The sequence below is a fragment of the Rhineura floridana genome, chromosome 8 (genome assembly GCF_030035675.1).
Source record: "Rhineura floridana isolate rRhiFlo1 chromosome 8, rRhiFlo1.hap2, whole genome shotgun sequence".
In the NCBI taxonomy this organism is placed as follows: domain Eukaryota; kingdom Metazoa; phylum Chordata; class Lepidosauria; order Squamata; family Rhineuridae; genus Rhineura; species Rhineura floridana.
In genome coordinates this window covers 49,267,857-49,288,434 of record NC_084487.1, presented here as the reverse complement: position 1 = coordinate 49,288,434, position 20,578 = coordinate 49,267,857, and the positions used below count along the sequence as shown (strand labels likewise).

Here is a 20,578-nt window from a genome sequence, read left to right as displayed (position 1 = left end):
GAAGCTTACTCACAGGTGTATTAGGGTGGGAGTAGGATTACAACCTTACATCTGAATCCAACTCATAGTCCATTTTTCCACAGGGATAATAATACCTAGCATTTGTATAGCTCTCTTCAAGTGTTCAAAACTCCTTCATGTACATTATCTCAGTAACCCCTGAAAGAGGTCTACAAAGTAAGCCCATATTACTATGCATGTGGGAAACATTCTTTGAAATGATGGGACATTCAAAAGTATACTGGGGAGGATGGGAGGGACTTGTGACAGTTTTGGAGAAATGTGGGAAGAAAAATGGCAAAAAACTATAGTGGGAAGTGAAGGACAACAACCACTTGAAATTAAAATCATGACTTTTTCAACTGTCCTACTCAAAGTAGACCCATTAAAATTGTAGAACCTAAGTTAGTTGTGTCTATTAACTCCAATAGGTCTACTCTGAACAGGACTAGCATTTAATACCACCCCATATAATCTCCATGTAAATTTTCTGAAAACAGATCAGATAATTGCGCAGTATAAGTGCTTGGTCTGTAAAGTCAGAGAATGAGGAAGATAATCAAGCAAACGCTGGATATTTTTTCTCTTTTTCTCTGATGGGGTTCCTACTTCATGCTAGAAGTTCAAATGGTAACACTTCTTTGCAAGATAGCTTTTAAGTATAAATGCAAGCAAACAGCTGCATTTCAGCTGGTTAAAGATCTTTTGTTAAAGCTCAATGTGTCTTTACAAGATGAACCTATGCAGTCAGAACTAAACACCACTGATTCAACAGACCATTTCTCCCTGTCAGGAAACAATGCCTAGGATGGCAGTCATACTAATTCTAATAAGTTGGTACTACATGCATGCATGCACATGCACACGCACACACACACACACACTAAAAGATAACACACCTGTGTTTTTGAAATATTGGGGGGTCTGTTTACTACTACACCACTGCACCTCACAAATGAACCGTCCCTTACACACAAGCACATAAGCTCCAAAGAAATTCCTATAGAGGTGAGATGCAATCAAACCATTTGTGAGAAATAAGTTAGAACATTCACACTAACAAGCATTACCCCAGTAAGTCACCCTATGGTGGTGAATTCAGACACCAGCTTAGTTGTTCATCTGAATCCACCAAATATGTGAAGGTTACAACAACATATTGGAGGAGAGCCTGGCTGGGAGTCCAGAGTCTGCGAGTTCAAATCCCCACTCATGTCTCCTGGGTGTCAAGGGCCAGCTAAAAATCACCCCTCCAGTGAGTGGCTCAGGGGTTACATGCCCTGCCACCTGTGCAGCTGTGGGCAAGCTGCATAGTCCCAAGGAGCCCAGTTACCCCCCAGCTGGCAGTTGTGGACAAGGAAGGGGCTGGCTTATGCAGCTGTGGCAAGCTAGGGAGGACTAGCTTCAGAGGGAGACAATGGTAAACCCCCTCTGAATACCGCTTACCATGAAAATCCTATTCATAGGGTAGCCATAAGTCGGGATCGACTTGAAGGCAGTCCATTTTCCATTTCTACTATAAAGACACATGTGTTTATTCAGAAGCAAGGCCCATGCATTTCAATGATATCTTTACTTCCAACAAAATGTGCTTAATAGGATCACAGATCTAGATATGAAATACTTTTCGATGCTTTTTCTTTCTTCTGTGTTTGTGTTGCTCACTTTCAGAGAAGGCTGGAAATAAAACCATCAGGGGATAAATGCTATTTGTTTTAAATGCTGTTGATCCTGACTTCATAAACCCTGGGCTCCATGTTTGCTTGCAGTGCTTAGACAAAGATGGAAAGGTCAGTTAGTTATTCATGTCTTTACTCTCGCAGTGTGAAATAAAATGGCTGAGCTTGGCTATAAAGGTGAAAGCTATTTGTCTCCAGTCAGTTCTCAGCTTGCTAATTCACAATGCCACTGCCTCACTCATATCCCAGAGAGCTGCCAGCCCACACAACAATTAAGGCTGCAATGACAGCAGAAGCATGCAGTGTTACTTTCCATTCTTTGTGTGCGACAGAGCATGTGCAGACAGACCTTCATCAACCCATCCAGGTTTCCTGAAAGGCTAAAGTTACAAATAAGAGTTTTGGGGAATAATACTCGACTCTGAAGCCTGTTTTATATACTGCCCATCAAACTGATAGCTGTAATATAAATGGATTCTTTAAACATTTAATATATAGAAAGAAGAAAGCAGTGGGAACAGTCTAGCTTTAAGCAAAATTGGTCTAAACTCTTTCCCTTCAACCTTCAAGTGATTTGAAGACAACTTAATGATTCTTACTGTTTTTTGATGTTGCTTAGCCCACTCCACAGTTCCCATGTACAGCCCATCCAGCTGGGCCATGATGTACCCAGCATGTCTCCAGAAGGGGTCATCCTTGTTGTTTTTGATTTGTTGTCTGGTCCAGTGATCTTGTTTCCTATAGCAGCAAATTTGACTTTAGAGTGTGTCTTCTCATAGTCTAGTGAAACTCAGAGTTCTACACTTTGGTTGCCACCAAAGAAAGTCCAGCTGGGACTTCTGTAAACATGCTTAGGTTTATCACACTTTTATCAAGTAAACAAACTGCGTAGCTGGTTGACAAAATGTAGGTTGCATTGATACATATTCTTTTGTTCAGAGACAACTGAATTAGATCACCTTTCAACTGGTTACCTTTATAATTTAATATGGAAACTGTTCGCATATTACATGCCCTCAGCTATATGTAGTTACCCATGGATGGGAGAGGGGTTCACATTCATCTCTAGGGACAGCTTGCATGGTCAACTAAGGATGCTTCAGGAGGAGTAGCCACTTCAACCAAATCTAAAGTCTTGTAGCACCTTAAAGACTTAAGAAATATACTGTGGCATATTTTTTTCCTGCATCAGCTAGTTCAATAAAAACATGCAAATGTTACCAGGCAACTTCTGTTCCGACTTATGAAAGGAGCACATTTTTGACAACTAAGTACATACCTCATAAAATCTTTAACTTTTCCCTCAATGATGACATTCTTAATCAGCAGTGGATACAGGTTTGCAATATGGTCACACATGTGTCTGAAAAAAGAGGAGATGTTACCTTTCTTCTGTTTTCCTTCCCTTGTTGATATAATAAATTCAGACAGATAAGTTATGCATCTCAAGTCATTTCTTTATCATAGCAATAGTTGTGAATTTCTGCCATTAAAAAGCCATAAAGAATGTAGAAACATTGAACACCCAAAGTGAAATGGCTTTGTCCAATAATTATAAACTATATTTTAATGGTGAAAAGAGGAAATAATGAAATTAGGACATGCATAGTAGACACCAACTTTCCACCAGGATGATGCCTGTATGCTTAAATAGTCTAGAGCAAGAGAAGATGCAAACTCTGTGCCTCTTGGTCAGCTGGCCCACACATCCCCTGCCCTGACATTAGGGATGGAATGATCTGTCAATTTCACTTCTCACCATTTCTCATTTTTCTAATCTTAAATTTGGTTCTCCACATTTTTGCAGCAATTGCGATTTTTTTAAAAAAAAAATCCTAATGAAAATTGTTCAGTATTTTAGTGTGAATTTCTCCCTCCCCCCAAATTTTTGTAGGAAGTTTGGCTAATGTACACATTTGCAAGCAATTTATTCTAAATATAATGCATGTTTTATGTTATTTTTACCAATATATTCATTTTGTGCACACTTCCCCCTAGTATATGCACATCTAATGTACAGTATCTCCATTATATGGTTGGAGACCTGCATCACAAAATTAAGTGTGAATTTCAAAGGATGGCTGTATTTCGATTTTCATATTGTTTCAGAAAGTGTGAATTTTATCAATTCGGCTTTAAATGCAAACTGGATCAAATTTCTCTCCCATTCCTACCCAATACACACACACACGTGTGCGTAAGCAAGCAGAACTTTAGTTTTGCACAACAACAGCTAGAGAAAAATACCAAAGTGACATTCTCACTGGTGTATACTTTTAGAAAAACAGGCATAATATCTTGGTTGAGATTCATATCAACTGTAATTACCATACATTCACAGAACATAATTACATACAACTCAGAACAGCATTATAGTACACAACTGGAAGTGCTCCAGGAAAACAAAAGTACCATTTGGCTTCCAACACCCAGCTTGTATGAACTTGTACCAATTCAGTGATGGAGTCCAGCATGAGCTAGAACAGCCCAGTTCAAAAGGTGTTCCTAATCCCTCAAACTATAGTTCTTGCTTGCTGTGGTTTGTAGTATAAAAATTATTTAAATAATAAAAAATAAATTGACTCAAGGCTTTTACAATACATATAAAAATGGTTGACTGCTCTTTTAACTGCTGGCTCATGTTTTATCTGTGGTTTTATACATTTGTATTTTGTAAAGTTTAGTAAAGTGTCCTAGAATCAATTCTGGTGAAGGGCAGTATAAAAATCAATAAAATAAAGAAGTCAGATAAATTCTACTAACTTCTTCTTGAAAAGACAAAGCAGGAGGATCAAGGCCCACCAAAAGGGCTACATTTCAACATCTTTTTCTGTGACCTAGAAACACCCTTTGGATTCCATGGTGAAACAGATGGTCACTCTTATCTGGAAAATCTGAGATTTGGGAACTAAGAAACTGCTCACGCAAAAAAACCTTATCAGAAAAAGCTATTCCTTTAAAAACACAAAAGTCCTTATTGCTATAGGCAAAAGAAGACAAGGTAGAGACAGGCCTATTATTTATGGGATAGAATTCAAAGGATGGCAGACAAGTGAGGTAAAGAAGAACTTCATTGGGATATGTCCTTTATTTGCACAGATTTCAGCACAGAATATCTATTTCCTCATTATTTGCCTACTTATGTGAATGGAAAACAGCGGATTGGAAGCTACCATTGAGCAAGAGGTGTTGACCTTGAAAAGCTATTGTGATAGTACAAAGTTAGGCTCCTGTGTGGATAAGCCCTATAAGCAATTTGTCAGTACTGCTGCACCTTTTACTCTTCCTAGGAGCAAAGTCTTGGCAAAAATTGCTATCACTCATTCAAACAAAACACATCAACAAGCAATGCATTTAGCATCAGATCTAGTCTGGCCTGTAATGATGACGAGTGATGCAATTCCACTCTTTATCCCTTACCTAGACTATAGTATGTCCTTTATTTATTTACTTATTTATAAAAATTATTTGGTAGCACTGTAGCCCCTTCACCATATAACTCCACTGCAGGAGCACTCATTTTGTAACAAGAGCTACAAAAAGTAGCAAACATCAGCAAAGCTATCCCTGAGCTGTGTGTGTGCGTACACATGTGTGTATGCATGCAACATATATTTGTTTTTAATGTGGAGATGTCCTTCCAATATTGTGTTAGGTCACCCACACCTCCATTAGTTATGTCTATTAACTTCACTGGGTCTACTCTGAGTAAAAGCTCATGCTGGATACATCCCTCAGCAACTTAAATACTGTACTCTTTTGATCATCAGTTATATACCTGCTGCCTTATTATACATGTCTTCTTAGAAGTAAGTCCCACTGGATCAAATGAGGCTTACTCACATGTAAGTACACATAGGATTGTAGCCTTAATGGCACATACATCAGTACTGTACGCTAATTGGTAAGATCAGTTCATCCCAGGACATTCTTCCTTGGATATTGTTTTCTAGCCTTAATCCCTTGAATTCAAAAAGACAGAGAAGTCCTGCTTAATAGGAATAAACACAATATGTACAAGTGCTTATCTGAATTATCTCAATATACCATCATTGTAAACTACGCAAGTCAAGTGTAAGTGATATTTATATCCCATCAATTCTAAAATACCTTTAAAATATTTTTATTTATTACTAAAGGTTTTATTCTTTCATTTATTGTATGTCATTTCAAATTAAGTTATGAAAGTTCCAGGCTACCTTTTAAGCTGATTTTTGTTTTCATATTATATGTAATGAAGTTACAAAAAGTTAATTTTGGCTTTAAAATTTAAGCAGAAAGCAAAAGGCACCTTGCTTTGCCTCCAGTTTGAACAATGAATAAAAATGTGATTTAGATTCTCAACCTTTCTGTAGATCAAGGGGTCTAAAAATCTTTTGGAGACGGAAGGTGCCAAGAATTTATAGTGTAATAAATATTATTACAAACCACTTGCATGGTGCTGAGATTTAGAATTATACTGAAGAGTGTTTTTTTCTAACAATGCATCATAATTCATTCTATTAAGTTTACAGAGGTACTTACGAAGCAGTGAGATAGCCCTCCAAGTAACCTGCAGCATACATGAGGTCTTCATTGTTTATGGTCTGTATACCATAGCCTGCTTTAATTTCAAGAATCCCCCACCCTGTAGACTGTACAGTGTCATTGTAATAGCCATAAGTATCACCATTCTTGTCCAATACATCTTTAACCTGGAAAGACTTCTCAGATTTCAGCCAATATACAGTTGCGTAGTGGACATCTGCAAAGATATCAAGGAGAAAACTGGAGAATTAGAATACTGTACTGCAAATGGCAGGCATGGAAAATACTGGAAAACTTGTTTTAAAAACAAAGGATAGATCCATGGGGTAATATCTAATTAAGTCATAGAGCAGACCTACTGAAATCAATCAACTTACTTAAATCCATTGTTTTCAACTAATCTTCTATGAGTATGATTTTTTTGGATACACCCATGAGATTGCTAGTGAAGAAGGGAAAGGAGGGAGAGATTGCCTTTCTAGTGAAATAAGGGAACTAAGAACCAGATGTGTGTCTGTATATTTGGGTACATAAAACACAATAATAAAAACCATATTATTCAACTCTAACAATTGTTCCTCAGAGTATAAATGGTCCCTCAGAGACAAGCTTAAGATAATCCCATTGGCTAATTAGAGCTGAAGTCAAGTAAGTACGGACATTTTTTCTTTTATATTTGTCATAAGGAGGTCATCATTTTCCAGGACTATATCAACTATAAGAATAATTAGATCTCCTTTGAAAAAGACCAGTAGCTTCAATCCTAAGAACTGCAAGTAGACTTCCCTTCACTAAATGAGCCCTTCCCACCTTCACCTTCCCACTAAGCCCTCCAAACAGATCTCCTAAGGCCTATGAAGGGCTGCAACTGGCGGGGTAGAAATTATGTGAAAAATAAGATACACACACAGACACACTTTCCAAGAGCAAAAGCAACTTCTACTCACACAAGTATATTATTAGATTTAAGCAGCAATATTCTCAAATGTGAACACTACTGAAGAGACTCCATGTTGTAACTATGCTACCATCTTGCTAATTCTTCATAAAAATGTCACAACTTTCCATTTTCAATATGATCTTTACAAAAACAAAACAAAATCACTTTAAAGGATGTTAAAGTTCAGATACAGGATATATTTCCACCAAATAGCATCATCCATGGTTCAGCCTTGGAGACTTCAAAAGGAAACGAAAAAGATGTTGTTGTACCTATCGGGAGATATATACTCACATATTTATTTATTTATTACATTTATATAATGCCCCATAGCGGAAGCTCTCTGGGCGGTTTACAGCAATTAAAAACAATAAAAACAAATATACAAATTTTAAAACACAAAAAACAATTTAAAAACACAATTTTAAAAAAATTAAAAACAATTTAAAAAGACATGCTAAAATGCCTGGGAGAAGAGGAAAGTCTTGACCTGGCGCCGAAAATATAGTGTTGATGCCAGGCGCATCTCGTCAGGGAGATCATTCCATATTTGGGGGCCACCACTGAGAAGGCCCTATCCCTTGTTGTCAGCCTCCCAGCTTCCCTCGGAGGAGGCTCCCAGAGGAGGCCCTTAGATGTTGAACGTAGTGTATGGGTGGGTTCATGTCGGGAGAGGCATTCCATCAGGTATTGTGGTCCTAAGCCATGTAAAGCTTTATAGGTTAAAACCAGCACCGTGAATCGGGCTCAGAAACATACAGGCAGCCAATGCAAGCAGGGCAGAATCGGTTTTATATGTTCGAACCGTCTGGTCCCTGTTACCAATCTGGCCGCTGCATTTTGCACAAGCTGCAGTTTCCAAACCGTCTTCAAAGACAGCCCCACGTAGAGCACATTGCAATAATCTAGCTTGGAGGTTACCAGAGCATGAACAACTGAAGCCATGTTATCCCTGTTCAGATAGGGGAGTAGCTGGGCCACCAACTGAAGTTGATAGAAGGCACTCCGTGCCACCGAGGCTACCTGAGCCTCAAGTGACAGAGATGGTTCTAGGAGAACCCCCAAGCTACGAACCTGCTCCTTCAGGGGGAGTGCAACCCCATCCAGGACAGGTTAGACATCCACAATCCCGTCAGAAGAACTACCCACTAGCAGCATCTCAGTCTTGTCTGGATTGAGCCTCAGTTTATTAGCCCTCATCCAGTCCATTGTTGCAGCCAGGCACTGGTTCAGCACATTGACAGCCTCACATGAAGAAGATGAAAAGGAGAAATAGAGCTGCGTGTCATCAGTGTACTGATGGCAACACACTCCAAAGCTCCGGATGACCGCACCCAAAGGTTTCATGAAGATCTTGAACAGCATGGGGGACAGAACTGACCCCTGTAGGACCCCATACTGGAGAGTCCAGGGTGCCGAGCAATGTTCCCCAAGCACCACCTTCTGGAGCCGACCCACCAAGTAGGAGTGGAACCACCGCCATGCAGTCTGTCCCACTCCCAACTTAGCCAGTCTTCCCAGAAGGATACCATGGTTGATGGTATCGAAAGCCGCTGAGAGATCAAGGAGAATCAATAGAGTCACACTCCCCCTGTCTCTCTCCTGACAGATGTAATCATACAGGGCGACCAAGGCTGTTTCCGTGCCAAACCAGGCCTGAAACCCGACTGAAATGGATCCAGATAATCGGTCTCATCCGAGAATGTCTGGAGCTGGCCTGCCACGACTCGTTCAAGGACCTTGCCCAGGAACGGAACATTTGCTACCAGCCTGTAAGATTTTCTGGGTCTTCAGGAGAGGTCTCACTACCGCCTCTTTCAGGCAGCCAGGGACCACCCCCTCTTGCAGTGAGGCATTAATCATTTTCCAGGCCCAGCCTGTTGTTCTATCCCTGCTAGCTTTTATTAGCCAAGAAGGGCAAGGATCCAGCACAGAAGTGGTTGCACGAACCTGTCCAAGCACCTTGTCAACATCCTCAAGCTGTACCAACTGAAACTCATCCAAAAAATTGGGACAAGGCTGTGGTCTGGATACCTTGCTTGATTCACCTGCTATAAGACTGGAGTCTAAGTCCTGGCAGATGCATAGCCGCTATGCACGTCTGAATTATTCTCTTTCAACTATTTCTGAATGATTATGTAATTCTATGTTGCTTCAAGGTACACCTTATTTGTCACACAGATAGCTGCAAGAAACCAATGTGCCTGAACACTCTGACATAGCAAAGGAAAAGCTAGTTTATTTTAAATGTATTTATTTATTTATTGAATTTATTAGTCACCCATCTGGCTGGTTATCCAGCCACTCTGGGTGACGTACAAAATAGACATACAAATACATTAGACATTAAAAATCTAAAAACAATGATAATAAAATCTAGCCCATGTAAATGTAAATGTACTGGCTTCAAGTCGATTCTGACTTATGGCAACCCTGTGAATAGGGTTTTCGTGAGGCTGAGAGGCAGTGACTGGCCCAAGGTCACCCAGTGAGCTTCATGGCTATGTGAGGATTCGAACCCTGGTCTCCCAGGTCGTAGTCCAACACCTTTACCACTATGAAAATGATCCTATCTGACTGAAATAAAGAGGATTACATTTTCAGTCCTCAAGATTTGTGTTTTCTTCTCTCTAGACTATTCTTATATCTAATTTATCATTCGTATACTCTGTTACAATATATCAGTTTTATACCTTCACACATCAGAAAGCACTTATGTGACAAAACTACTTAAGAGATGTGCTGCTCTTTTATCTTACTCACAGTGGAATATCCTGCTATTATAAAAAACCCAATCATAAACATGTGTAAATAAACATACAATGGGGGGGGGGATCATGTGAGCCTTGCTTATTCAGGCCACCCACTGAAGGGGCTTCTAACCTCCAGCAGCTATTGCTAGTAATGAATTACAGAGGAATCCAGATCTGACCCGCTTAACTATTCATTTATTTATTTTATATCCCACCCTTCCTCCCCGTAGGAACCCAGAGCGGCAAACCAAAACACTCTAAAACATTTTAAAAACAGGCATTAAATATATATATTAAAACAAAACATATTTTAAAACATCTGTTTAAAAAATATTTAAAAACATCTTTAAAAGCAATTCCAGCACAGATGCAGACTGGGATAAGGTCTCTACTTAAAAGGCTTGTTGAAAGAGGAAGGTCTTCAGTAGGCACTGAAAAGATAACAGAGATGGTACTTGTCTAATATTTAAAGGGAGGGAATTCCAAAGGATAGGTGTTGCAACACTAAAGGTCTGCTTCCTATGTTGTGGGGAATGGGCCTCCTAATAAGATGATATCTGGGCCTTCACCTGCATAGTGTAGTGATCAGCTGGGCATATAAGGGGTAAGACAGTCTTTCAGGTATCCTGGTCCCAAGCTGTATAGGCCTTTGTACACCAAAACCAGAACCTTAAACTTGACCCGGTAGCTAACAGGCAGCTAATGGAACACACTTTAGCTGCTACACCTCAGAATACAGTCTGATGTAAACCTAAATGTTTCATAACTCTATTCTCACATATAACCCACAGTCTCACAGAGACAGCATACACACAGAAAAACAAAGATAACTAGGGGCTGCCACCCCTGCCCACTTCACTCACCAATCCTGCCGACCATCGCCAAAACTTCCCCCTCAGGTTGCTAGAACTTCCCCTTCCCTCCTCCAGGGTCACCAAAGTTCCCCCTTTTATAAGTGTGACACTTACAATATATATATATATATATATATATATATATATATATATATATATATATATATGTATATGAAGATACAGCATCCAATTTAACAGAATAACATCTGTTAAATGTTAAATAACCTCTTCAGAAACTATTCAATTTATCTATGTATCTGAAATATTTTTACTTTGCCTTTTGAAATGTAAAATATTAAAATTCTATACTCCTCAGTTACTGTTTGAGGGCTTTTATTTAAAAATCAACTCAAACATACAGAACTGCAGGTAACAACAGGGGTGGCCCTAAGATAAATAATGCCCTGGGCTAGGAGTGCCTTCAATGCCCCCCACCATGGCCAGCTTTGCAGGACCATCCAGAGGGTTAATGGGGCCTGGTGCATGTGTGATGTTGGGGGTCCTGCTGCTGCCCCTACAAGGTCCCATGCATGTGTGTTACAAAGCTATGGGCCACATGTGAAAATTATTGCATGCACTGGCTACATGTGAGAATTCTTGCCTGCAGCTGCTCCTTGCCCTGGGATCAAGAAGAATGACAGATGTGGATCATTTTTTCTCACATGGGGATAAGGGAATAGGGATCAGGTTGTGCTTCTCCTGAGTACCTCCTCCAAATTCTCAAAGCCCTTTGGGCAGAACTTCTTTCTGCTTCCTGGGGCTCAATTTTAGAGGTTTTCCGGTTCTGGCCTGCTGCTTGCCTTTTTCACTACTCACTCAGGAAGGACTCCTCCCTTAAGGCCTGGCTTCACACCACTCCTATGCCTTTCCCTCTGGTAACTGTCACAGAAAATTACTCTCCAGTGGCACCTTGACTGGAAATCTTATGTGGCATTCATTTACTTACTCCTTAAATTCTTCCTGCGATGGGCCTGGAGTTCTTTCTGTGACAAGAACAGGCAGCCTACTCTGCCACAGAAAAGCCTTCCCTGTTCCTTCGCTCCTTACAACAAACTCTGCAACCAGGCTACTTAGCCTGGGCCAATCATAAGCCTCCTTGATCAATCTTATTTCTTTTGCTGCCCAGACATAAAGAAAGATTTTACCTTACCATGATTGGTTTAGACTCCTTTACAGGTGGGCTGCAGGCCTAGCTAATAAGCAAATCCCTCCCTTCCAGCCTCCCAAGGATACATTTTAAAGCCAGGTTAAGCCTCAGATTAGCATCTATTCTGTTCATACATAACTATGTAAATATTTACTTCATCATGGCTGGGGAGAGGTCCCATTATGTCACAATTTGAAATTCAGTGTTATCTTACACTCTGATATACGATTTCCTCTTTTTATTAAAACTTTAAACACAAATTACTAAACATTAGGTGAGTAATGTTGCAGGGCAGGGACCAATGGTATACAGAAGAACTGAGGTAGGGAGGCCCTTGCTTTGTGGAGACCTTGGGCAAATGGCCCCAGTTGCCCCCTCCATGGGCAACCCTGCAGTGTTACGAAGTTGTATGGCTTGTGCAGGATTGCAAAACACCGTAGAGTAATAGGCCCTGACATTTCCCCAGGAATGTCTTTGAAAAGGACCCAGAGCATGCTACCTCTTATTTGCTGCTCTGCTTTCAGTGCACTCCTGCTCATGTTTTAGTATCTCAATAAGGTTTCTGTCAATTGGTGTGGGTGGCTCTATGACTCTCATGGAGTTGTAGGCCTATATTTTTTTATTATGTTCAGCACACACACAAAATGGCTCCTGCTGCAAGCTCTCATCCCTGAGCTCCAACACTCCCTCCTCAGTTATCACAGGTTTTACTTCTATTTCTTTTAATCAGTTCCTATCTTTTGGTAAGCATTCTTTATTTTAGGATATCTATTATTTTTGTTTAAAAATAATAAAGACAAGTTATAATTAAAAAGGCTCACTTCTTACAGCTTATGGCTTTATTTTATTATCACTGATATAGTGTTTATAGTATTTGAAGTGTTAACTCCTCGGTAATGGCACCTCAAAGTAAAGCTGTGTTCCACTGATTTTTACCTAGCGCAAATGACATCAATGTGGAAATTGAAAAAGAAACATTCCTTAAATTTAATTGAAGGAAGATAATTTTGTAGTTAGTACCCAAACAACCTGTAGAACCTTGAAAAAAAGTTAGATACTTATTTTGTGCCACCTTAGCTCACCGCAGACATTAAAAAAACACAGCCACTGAGTTCAGCTCAATGCTTCCCCTCAGCTCAACTCAGCTTGGCATCCCCCCACCTCAGCTAAGCTCAAAATATTCTTGATGTAGGTCCTTCATCCACCTCAGGATATGATGCCACTCTGCTTAAAAAAAACTTTCCCTTTTAAAAATGTGGGATCATATTTGATGGAGATCATAAGATCTTTTGCCTTGAGCTTACAAATTAGTTTCCAAGGAGATCAGCTGTGTCATAATCTAACTTTTGAGATCTAGGTCAGCAGAACACCCTCTCCAAGGTCAATTCAAGGAAAGGAGTATGGAAATATATCCTTGATCAAAGGACATATAATCATCATGGTTTATTTGTATGCTTCCTTTCCACAGTAATCTATGCTCAAGGCGGCTCACAACAGGAAAAAGTTACATAATTCACTGCTACAAAACAAAGTTAAAATAGTCAAACAATAAAAACATCTTAAGAAACATCCAGAAACTGTAGTCACAGAAGGTGAAAATGACATTCATATTCATGATTTATGAATCCTCTCCACAGGATTGCAGGTCATTCCGTTCATCATTCCAGCTACCAGGTTGTTACTGCTCTCTCAAGGCAACTCTAGACCGCCATAGTGCTTTGGGCGATACCACAGACACAGTGAAATGAATAATGCCCCTTTAATGACAAACTGAGAGCCAGTGTGGTGTAGTGGTTAAGGTGCTGGACTACAACCTGGGAAACCAGGGTTCGAATCCCCACATAGCCATGAAGCTCACTGAGTGACCTTGGGCCAGTCACTGCCTTTCAGCCTCAGAGGAAGGCAATGGTAAACCCCCTCTGAATACCACTTACCATGAAAACCCTATTCATAGTGTCGCCATAAGTCAGAATTGACTTGAAGGCAGTCCATTTCCAGTGACAAACTATATTTTAATTCCTTCTATCATTTGACTTTTTAATCTATGGTTACCAAGGTTATATATATAATTTTGCTAAATTAAAGGTTGTTCACATATGACTGTGTAGGTGGAGTGGCAACTATTGTTGGAAGTTGATTCTGTCTTTAAAGTCTCTATGAAAGGACACAAAGACACAGAGGCTGAGGTGTCAGGAATATAAATAAAACTTGGGCTGCAACTCTTTGCAGATTTAACTGGGAGTAAGCCCCAATGAGACATACTTCTGTCTGGGATTGTACTGTTGTTGGTGAGTTTTATTCAAAGCAATCCACTAGAGCAGTGTTTCTCAATGCATTCCTTGTCTTTTCGTGCACCCCTCCAGTTTCTCATAAGACTCAGACTCCCTCGCAATGACTTTGGCCACCAAAAAACATTTCTACAAACAGACAGATGGCGCCACAAAGATATTTATGCGTATGCTCGACTACAAAAATGCTCACACCGGGAAGCGGGGAAGTGGGTTTTTTTCTCTATCTTCAGCCCTGCAGCAGCCATCTTGCCAGCCACTTCCCTCTTGGGGAATCTCCCGCTCTTCAGCTGCAGAGCGGTTTTTCCCCCATCCTGCCTGGCCTGCCCGCTCATCAGCTGTGAATTTTAGGTGGGAGGTTTGAATCCCCTGACTGCTCTTGGGCTGCGTGCCTGACTGGCTTCCTAGGCAGGTTGGGGGGAAAACCGCTCTGCAGCCAAAGAGTGGGAGATTCAAACCTCCAGCCCATGCAAGCGCTGCCTCTGTAAACCCGCTGCATGCTGCATTATTTTCGACTGGAGTTTCCAGGTTTGGAGGGTGCCCTGTGGGTCTCCAACTAACTTACCTTAATCTCTGGACTCTCAGCTTCAATTTAAAAAAACACCTAAGTTTCTAGGTTGTCTGGTTCCCGAGATATACACCAAAACGTCAGCCCCCCCGCGACTGTTTAATCTGTTTTTTAACCAATCTGTATAGCAGCTTTTAGCCAGAGCTTGGAAAAGTTATTTTAAACTACAGCTCCCATCAGCCCCAGCCAGCATGGCCACTGGATTGGGCTGATGGGAGTTATAGTTCAAAAAAATAACTTTTCCAAGCTCTGGCCTCTAATCCCACCCTTTCAGGATTGTAGCCAATAAGGGGAGCCAGGCTTGTGATTTGTTGACCCAGGCAGTGCTTAGGCTTCATTACAATGTCAAAATGGTGGTTTTGAGGTCTTCAGTTTGAGTATGTAAGAATATAGTAATATATATAATACCTTACCCTTCTCCCAGTCATTTTTGTGAAAGTTGGGTACGCCAGTAAAATCAATGTCTCAAAAGGGGTACACACATGTTGAAAGTTTGGGAAACACTGCACTAGAGAAATATAGATATCCTGTTAAAATAAGACTTGAGGCTTCTCTTTGCATATTACAATTACATTTGCAAGATAGCAGGAAACAACTCAGAAAACAATGGATAGCACATACAAATAAGAAGCGTGCTCTTGAGCAAGATGCTTAAACAATATTATCTCTAGATCTCATTGTTGGCCAAGTCATCTTAAAGCATTAACCAAAGGACACTCCCAATGCATCTTTCCCAACAATATCCAGTCCTGATTCATCTTATTTAACACAGCAATCACCTAATTCAGGGGTTTCCTTCCAGGAATTATTTCAGTTTATCAGTCATTCCAAGAAACAACGGAATAATCTCACCTTGACAGTATCCCCAGCTTCAACAATTTCATTAAATAGACAATAAATAGAACTTTGTATAGTTGAGACAACCCAACTATTATAAGCCTTTTCTGACTACTATTGTAACCTTTTTTTCTGATACCAGAGCATAGCACTGCAAGGCTCCTACAAAACTCCTTGGCCCTTATGCTATGATCAACTGGTTGATTTAATTTATTTATATGCCACCTTTCCACAGCAAGCTGTGCCCAAAACAGCTTACAACAACATTCAAAATATCAAAATACAAATCACTGGGGTAGGCGAAAGAAGTCAGTTTCAAAACACAATAAATTCAAACAGGACAAAAACCTGGGCTTTCACACAGAACCATTTTATCACAAATACTTCTTAACATCTATATGAAGCCATCAGAGCGTGCCACGCAGGGATTTGGAGTCCAGTGTTACTAGTACATGGATGACACTGAACCCTCTGTCCATTCTGCCTTAATCAGAAGACACCATTCAGGTTCTGGATCAGTAGCTAGAGGCAGTAATGGGTGGTGAAACTCCCTCCCACTGGAGATATGTCTGTTCTCCCCCCCCCAAAAAAAGTACTCACATCTCTATAGTTAAGCCTGAAACAAATATCCAAAAGGCCAATTTTCTGCTCCTTCTCTTGAAAAAGGAAACATAGTCAGTCACCATACACACACATACACACATGCATACAGACACACAAAGATCAGGGAGACCCAGGTTCAAGTCACCTCTCAGCAATGAAGCTCTCTGGGTGACCTTGGGCCAGTCATTATCTCTCATAGGGTTATTAACTTATTTATATACTGCCCTCTTGCAAAAATCAGCAACGTAAAAATGTTTAAAAACAATACAAAACAATCTTTAAAAAAGAATGGCTTCTCAAAAAATATTTTAAACAGCTGCATAGGCCTGTTGTCACAAAAAAGTCATCAAAAGACACCTGAAAGTCAAAATGAGTATGTATGCCTGCTAAATCTCTGCAGGAAGAGTGTTCCACAGCATGGGACACATACAACACTACATGACCAACCAGCCATACCTCTGTAACACGGGGACAACTAACCCCTCCTCCAGATTATCTCAGTTATCAGGCGGGGATATAAGAGCTAAAGTGGTCTTTAAGGTACTCTGGACCCAAGCTGTTCAGGTCTTTGTATATCAACACAATAACCTTGAACCTGGCCTGTTAGCATATGGGCAACCACTGCAGCTGTTTTAGCAGAGGTGTCACATGCAGTTGGCCATCTGCTGCTCACCCCCAGCAGTCTGGCCACTGTGTTCTGCACCAACTGGAGCTTCCAGACCAGGCACAAGGGCAACCCCACATAGAGTGCACTGCAGTAATCGAGGTTACTAATGCATGGGCTACAGTGGCCAAGGTATCACAATCCAGATACAACCGTAACTGGCATACCAGACAAAGCTGGTAAAAAGCACTCCTAGCCACTAAGGTGACTTGGGCCTCTAATGACAAGGATGTGCCTAGGAGTACCCCCAAGCTACATACCTGCTTCTTAAGAGGGAGTGAAACCCCATCCAGAACAGGCAATTGACCTATCTTCCGGAAACAGGAACCATCTACAGATACAGCCTCCATCTTTCTAAGATTCAAAGTCAGTTTATCGGCCCTTATCCAGTCCACCACTTCATTAAGACACTGGTCCAGAGCTTGCACAGCTTCTCCTCATTCAGAAGTTATGAAGGAGTACAGCTGTGTGTCATCAACGTACTGATGGCACCATGCTCCAAAACCCCTAATGAATATTCCCAGTGGTTTCATATAGATGTTAAATAGCATGGGAGACAAAATAATGTCGTGCAGAACCCCACAATACATGTGCCAGGGAGTCGAAGAACAATCTCCCAATGCTGTTCCCTGGACTTGGTAGGCAGGAATGGAACCACTGGAGTACAGTGCCTCTGATACCCATGCCACACAGTCAATTCAGGAGGACACTATGGTCAATGGTATCAAAAGCCGCAGAGAAATCAAGTAAAAGTAACAGGGTAGTACCCCCCAGTCCCTCTCCTGATACAAGCCATCCATCAGGGTGTGTCCAAAAACCATGACTAAACCCAGATTGAATTGGATCCAGATAATTGGTGTCATCCAGGAACACTTCCAGTTGCTTGTTCCACCACCACCCTCTCCACCATCTTCCCTCCAAATAGGGTACTGGCAACTGGCCGGTAGTTGTTACACACCATTCGGTCCAGGTTGGGCTTTTTAAGGAACAACCATACTACTGCATCTTTAAGGCACCTTTCCATTACACAATGATGCACTCACAACACCCTAGACCTGCCTGGCCACCTCATTCCAACTAGCTTTAACCATTCAGAAAGGGCAGGGGTCCAGAGGAAAGGAGACTGGTTGCAGTATTCTGTCCATATCAGGCTGCATCAACTGGAAATGGTCCCATAACCCTGGGCCAGACTTTCGCATTGGACACTTCAGCTGGAGTCACTGCACTACAACAGCAGCATATAAGTCATTACAAAGTCAAATGACTTTGTCCTCAAAGTGTCTTGCAAGCCACTCGCAGCTAGTTACCATATGTTCTAGAAATAACCAAACTCCAGACCACATGGAACAACTTTGCTGGCTGACTCCCTGAGGACAACAAAGTACAAATTCTTTGCTGCCTTCATCATCACATGGTAGGCATGTCCTAACTGTCCTAACACACATTCAGTTGGCACTGGAGCAAGATTTCTACCCCTTGCGCTTCAGTCCATCCAGCCTGCTTCATCAACTGCAGCACCTCAGAATACCAGGGAGCAATATGATCTCCACAGTGCTACAGAGAACCCCCAGGAGTGATCAAGTTGATGGCCCTTCTCATCTCATTGTTCTACAGTGAAACAAGAGCCTCAACAGGATCACTTGCTGTAGCCACTGGAAAATCCCTCGGAGACATCAGAAATCCAGCAGGATCCATTAGCCTCCAAGGGCAGACCATCTGGATTGGTCCCCTATTCTTGCAGACAGGAGTGGCTACTGCAAGACCAAACTTCACCAGGAAAAGGTCGGACCATGACCACAGAACATCCACCCACCTACTTCCAGACCACCCCTCTTCCCACGTGGAGCAAAGACCAAATTGTAGGTATGCCCCGCTCTGTGTGTCAGACCAATGACCATTTGAGACAATTCCATGGCTACCATGAAGGTCACAAAATCTCGAGCTGGACCCAAGGTGTCACCCAGGTTCACCATCCTGGGCTCCTCCGGCACCATGCCAGAGACCACCTTGGCCAGCCCAGCCAAGAAAACTGTTGGGCAGCAGGATGGACAGTACACCAAAAGAATACTAGCCGGTCTCTTTGGCCCAGCACCAGATGCAGGCCCTCCAGTCCTGCTCCAAGGAGGAGGGGTTTTACTGGTAATGGAGAATAAACTCCAGTGGCCCACAGCAACCCCCATCCCTTTGCTCCAGTTTGGCTTGGTACTGCCCCAAATGCCTTGGGTGCAGGGCCGCATTATGACTTTTGTGGGCCCTAGGCACTTTTGCCTTCCTCCATAATAATATCAATATTAAAAATTATTTTTGATATAACTTTAAATACTTCAACATTTTATTTTTTTCTGTTTTAGGCAAAATTTAATAGATTTTCGTGGGCCCTAAAATTTCATTTTTTCTGATGTGAGATAAAAATTAAAAGATTTTCTTTGACTCTAAAAGTTCGTTTTTTTTCCTTCTGATTTTAAAAGAAATTAAAACATTTTCGTGGGCCCCTAAAAGTATCGTGGGCCCTAGGCACTGTGCCTACTGTGCCTAATGGATAAGTCGGCCCTGCCTGGGTGGGCAGAGCTGGTTTAGATCTGGCCCACCCTGCTCCCCCACCCAGTTTTCAGTAATACATGCTAGGTCTTCCTGCTCATCCATAATTAGATCATGAATTATCATGGTCTTACGGCGAACCAACCTGGCAGTAATACCACCAGACAACTGTGCATAGTGGTAGAGCATCCAGTGCTACCAAGAACACTCTGAGGCTCAGTGAAGGGCACAGCCTGCAAGCACCTGTAATGCTATTTCAATGTTCCCTCCTCTAGCTATGCCTGCTGTGGTCCCTTCAAGATTTCTCTCCCCACCACCACCAGTACATTCTGTCTACAATCCACTTTTGAAGAAGGTTGCAGGATCTCAGCCTGCTCACAGTCCTGCTATAGCCAATACATAGTAAAAGGGCACATCAGAGGCATTTCACCCCATATCTCACCTGGGGCATTGCAAACATACATCTTTCCCTGTCTTCCACCCAGGGGGTGCTGACTTGCAAGGTCCCAACAGTCTCTCACCCTGGGTACCCTAGGAGATGCACATAGTTCTATATATGGTCAAGCACACATCTCAATCCCATACAGTAATATAATACTAACAATAACCGGGAGGGAGTAAAAGGGTTGAGCCCTTGCTCCCATCCCACCCCTGAAGAGACAACCCCAAAGGGACAGTGCTTAGCGACCAACCAAAGATGGCAGCCTGCCAATGGCAGCCCGTCACCATCTAAACAGGCCTGTTTTTATGGCTGAAGGGATTAAGAACATAAGAACATAAGAAGAGCCTGCTGGATCAGGCCAGTGGCCCATCTAGTCCAGCATCCTGTTCTCACAGTGGCCTACCAGGTGCCTGGGGGAAGCCCGCAAGCAGGACCCGAGTGCAAGAACACTCTCCCCTCCTGAGGCTTCCGGCAACTGGTTTTCAGAAGCATGCTGCCTCTGACTAGGGTGGCACAGCACAGCCATCATGGCTAGTAGCCACTGATAGCCCTGTCCTCCATGAATTTGTCTAATCTTCTTTTAAAGCCGTCCAAGCTGGTGGCCATTACTGCATCTTGTGGGAGCAAATTCCATAGTTTAACTATGCGCTGAGTAAAGAAGTACTTCCTTTTGTCTGTCCTGAATCTTCCAACATTCAGCTTCTTTGAATGTCCACGAGTTCTAGTATTATGAGAGAG

At 41.7% G+C, this 20,578-nt stretch overlaps 1 protein-coding gene across 1 annotated transcript in view; it reads right to left on the bottom strand.

The window, feature by feature from the left end:
- PLBD1 (phospholipase B domain containing 1) overlaps positions 1-20,578 on the bottom strand; it is a 57,871-nt gene that overhangs the window by 20,111 nt on the left and 17,182 nt on the right. The window contains exons 2-4 of the mRNA XM_061582818.1: positions 6,204-6,423; positions 2,959-3,042; positions 2,279-2,417 (exon numbers count right to left, since the gene is read on the bottom strand). Coding sequence (XP_061438802.1) covers positions 2,279-2,417; positions 2,959-3,042; positions 6,204-6,423 — 443 coding nt within the window. The remainder of the gene's footprint in view (positions 1-2,278; positions 2,418-2,958; positions 3,043-6,203; positions 6,424-20,578) is intronic.